At 28.0% G+C, this 2,650-nt stretch overlaps 1 protein-coding gene across 1 annotated transcript in view; it reads right to left on the bottom strand.

Moving 5' to 3' along the window:
- LOC107646486 (receptor-like cytosolic serine/threonine-protein kinase RBK2) overlaps positions 877–2,650 on the bottom strand; it is a 5,496-nt gene continuing 3,722 nt past the window's right edge. The window contains exons 5-9 of the mRNA XM_021105441.1: positions 2,311–2,468; positions 2,155–2,234; positions 1,927–2,062; positions 1,700–1,849; positions 877–954 (exon numbers count right to left, since the gene is read on the bottom strand). Of these exons, the coding sequence (XP_020961100.1) occupies positions 877–954; positions 1,700–1,849; positions 1,927–2,062; positions 2,155–2,234; positions 2,311–2,468 (602 nt within the window). The remainder of the gene's footprint in view (positions 955–1,699; positions 1,850–1,926; positions 2,063–2,154; positions 2,235–2,310; positions 2,469–2,650) is intronic.

Here is a 2,650-nt window from a genome sequence, read left to right as displayed (position 1 = left end):
TTAACATATTTTAATTATATCTTAATATTTTTTATTCAAAAATTTTTAAAATACATAAATCCCGTGCAGTTGCCCAGGTTATCATGCTAGTATAATAGAAACAGAAAAGGGAGGGGCTAACGAATATTGAAACGTGCAAAATCTAGACTTAGAATTATTTTAGTAATTCTATAATGAGTACTACTACGGTATATTTAGATCGGATGAGTTGACCTGGGGAAAGGAAAATTATTATTGTTTTTAACAATTATGGATGTGTTTGGCTTAGCTTTAAAACATTAAACATACATCTATTTTTTTTTTAATTTCACTTTTTTTTTTTTGTTTAACTTTTTTGTTTGTTAAACACAAACGTGATTCTACTCTTCAATTTAGTTTTACCTAAAATTAGAAATTTATATTAAAAACAAATTAATATATATTTATACATTAATATATAATAATTAATTTAATCATTATTTTTTGTATACACGTATCGTTTTTTTAATAGAAAATCTACTACTTATCAAAACCCCTAAGTCACGATTAAATCTATTGGTTATTATTAAGTTAAACTCCCATCACCTAAATAGACTTGCATCCGACCAATATCAAGCATGTTATAAGTAATCAAAATTAAATTTCCAGAGAGTTCATTTTCATATCATATAAAATAACTAGAGTTTATAACGGGAATAAAGCTCTGCTCTATTTGAAATTACTAAGAAAAAATAACAATAAAGAAGAAAAACGGGATAACATACATAATTAATGGGGACACATAGAAAGCTTTCTGAATATGATGATGTGCCCAATAAGTTCTCAAGAATCCATCCCAATTTGCATTATTGTTTGTTTATATTATTAGGATTCTATGCAGTTTTGGGTGGAAGTAAGTCAAGTAACGCGCCTTGGAGTTCCATCGTTTTCAAATTCGAAGATTATATCTTCTTCAGGTTTCAGCAATTCCATAGTCTGCAGCCAACACTCAAAATAAGTATATATAATAACAATAATAATAAATAAAATTGCATGCATTGTATGTTATTGCACAATTTATCAACTTCTAACTTGAATGTTTGTTTTCGTTTAATTTAGTTTGTTTCTCCCCTCCAAGTATGATGAGTTTCACGTGACAATTATATACTATCTCACGAAATTATTTGCCCCCACAATTTAAAGTTTAAATTGATAAAAAAAATAATTATATCGCTAATACAAAAAGAGAGGTATCACATAAAATTAAAAAAAAATGAGATATATGCATTTTTGTTTAGGTAATTATTATTAGTTAAAAATTGTTAGACAATTGTGTTATTATTAGGCAACTATTTTGTTAAAATATATGTACACTAGTAATCTATTAGTTTAGGATGTGGGTTAACGAGATGTTATTTGTGAGACGGATGATGTGGAAGCATTTAATTTTGTTATTAATTACCAAGATGGTTTTGAATTTATTGATCCATTGGTGTTCAAAATAAGAGATATCATGTATTGGAATTGGCGTGTTGACTTTCGTTTGATTATGAGAGATGCAAATACAGTGGCAGATATTATGACAAAGATGGCGATGAAGTTACAACTTTCTCATGTAGAGCTTCTTTCACCTTAGAAGAAGTTTAAGAGTAATCTTAAAAAAGACATCCTTTATTTTATTTTTCTTTATTTAGTTTATTTCAGCAAAAAAATAAGCACAGTAGTAAGAATAAATGCTTGCCTGAACCATGCGAGGACGCAAGAATGGAGAATGCTCAACACAGAGAGAAGCAGTCAAAAGAAGACGTTCCACCTGCTCTATGTCATAATCTTCACCAAGTGATGGATCAACAAGCTCCTTAACATTATGAGCATCAATTAATGGCTTTGCCTATAATAACACATAACACATTATTAATAGCATATATAGTTTTAAGATATATATATATAACATACATGCAAACATACCCATATCAAAATGCTTTGTTGCAAATAATCCAAGGCCTTACGCCCGGTTAAAATCTCCAGCAACAGGATCCCAAATGCATAAACATCTGTTTTCTCATCTACTATTCCATGCGTCAAATATTCAGGAGCAGAATACCTACCAAATTTTATATCCTAAATAATGTTATTAAAATTATGAATAATACTAATTAGTACTATATATTATATTGTAGTGCATTGCATATATACCCAAATGTGCCTTCAAATTTTGTGACATGTTGCTGATCAGCATCTGGTGGCAACCACTTTGCAAGCCCAAAATCACAAATCTGCATAAATTAATTATTATTATTATGGTAATTAAATCAGAAAAAAAGAATAACACTTATTAATATAGTTAATTACCTGTGGCTCAAAATTTTTAGTGAGCAGAATATTATCAGATTTAATATCTCTATGAATGATTCGCCTGTGACAATGATCATGCAAGTACAACAGCCCTCTTGCTATTCCCAGCGCAATATTATACCTTCTATTCCAAGTTAATATGTGCCTATTTGGACTTCTAAAGTTTAATTGTATTTAATTTTATCCATAACGTTTTAATTTACATAAAAATTATTCCGATCCTGAATGTTGATTTCATCTAAAATATTAAGGATAAAATTAAAATTATTCAAAAATTTTTTTAAAACAAATCAAAAACATTAATTACAAAATTGAATTAAATTAAACTTACTTTAAT

The sequence above is a fragment of the Arachis ipaensis genome, chromosome B06, assembly GCF_000816755.2.
Source record: "Arachis ipaensis cultivar K30076 chromosome B06, Araip1.1, whole genome shotgun sequence".
Taxonomy (NCBI): Eukaryota; Viridiplantae; Streptophyta; class Magnoliopsida; order Fabales; family Fabaceae; genus Arachis; species Arachis ipaensis.
Note: the sequence above shows the minus strand (reverse complement) of the source record. Positions and strands in the feature narration are given on the sequence as shown.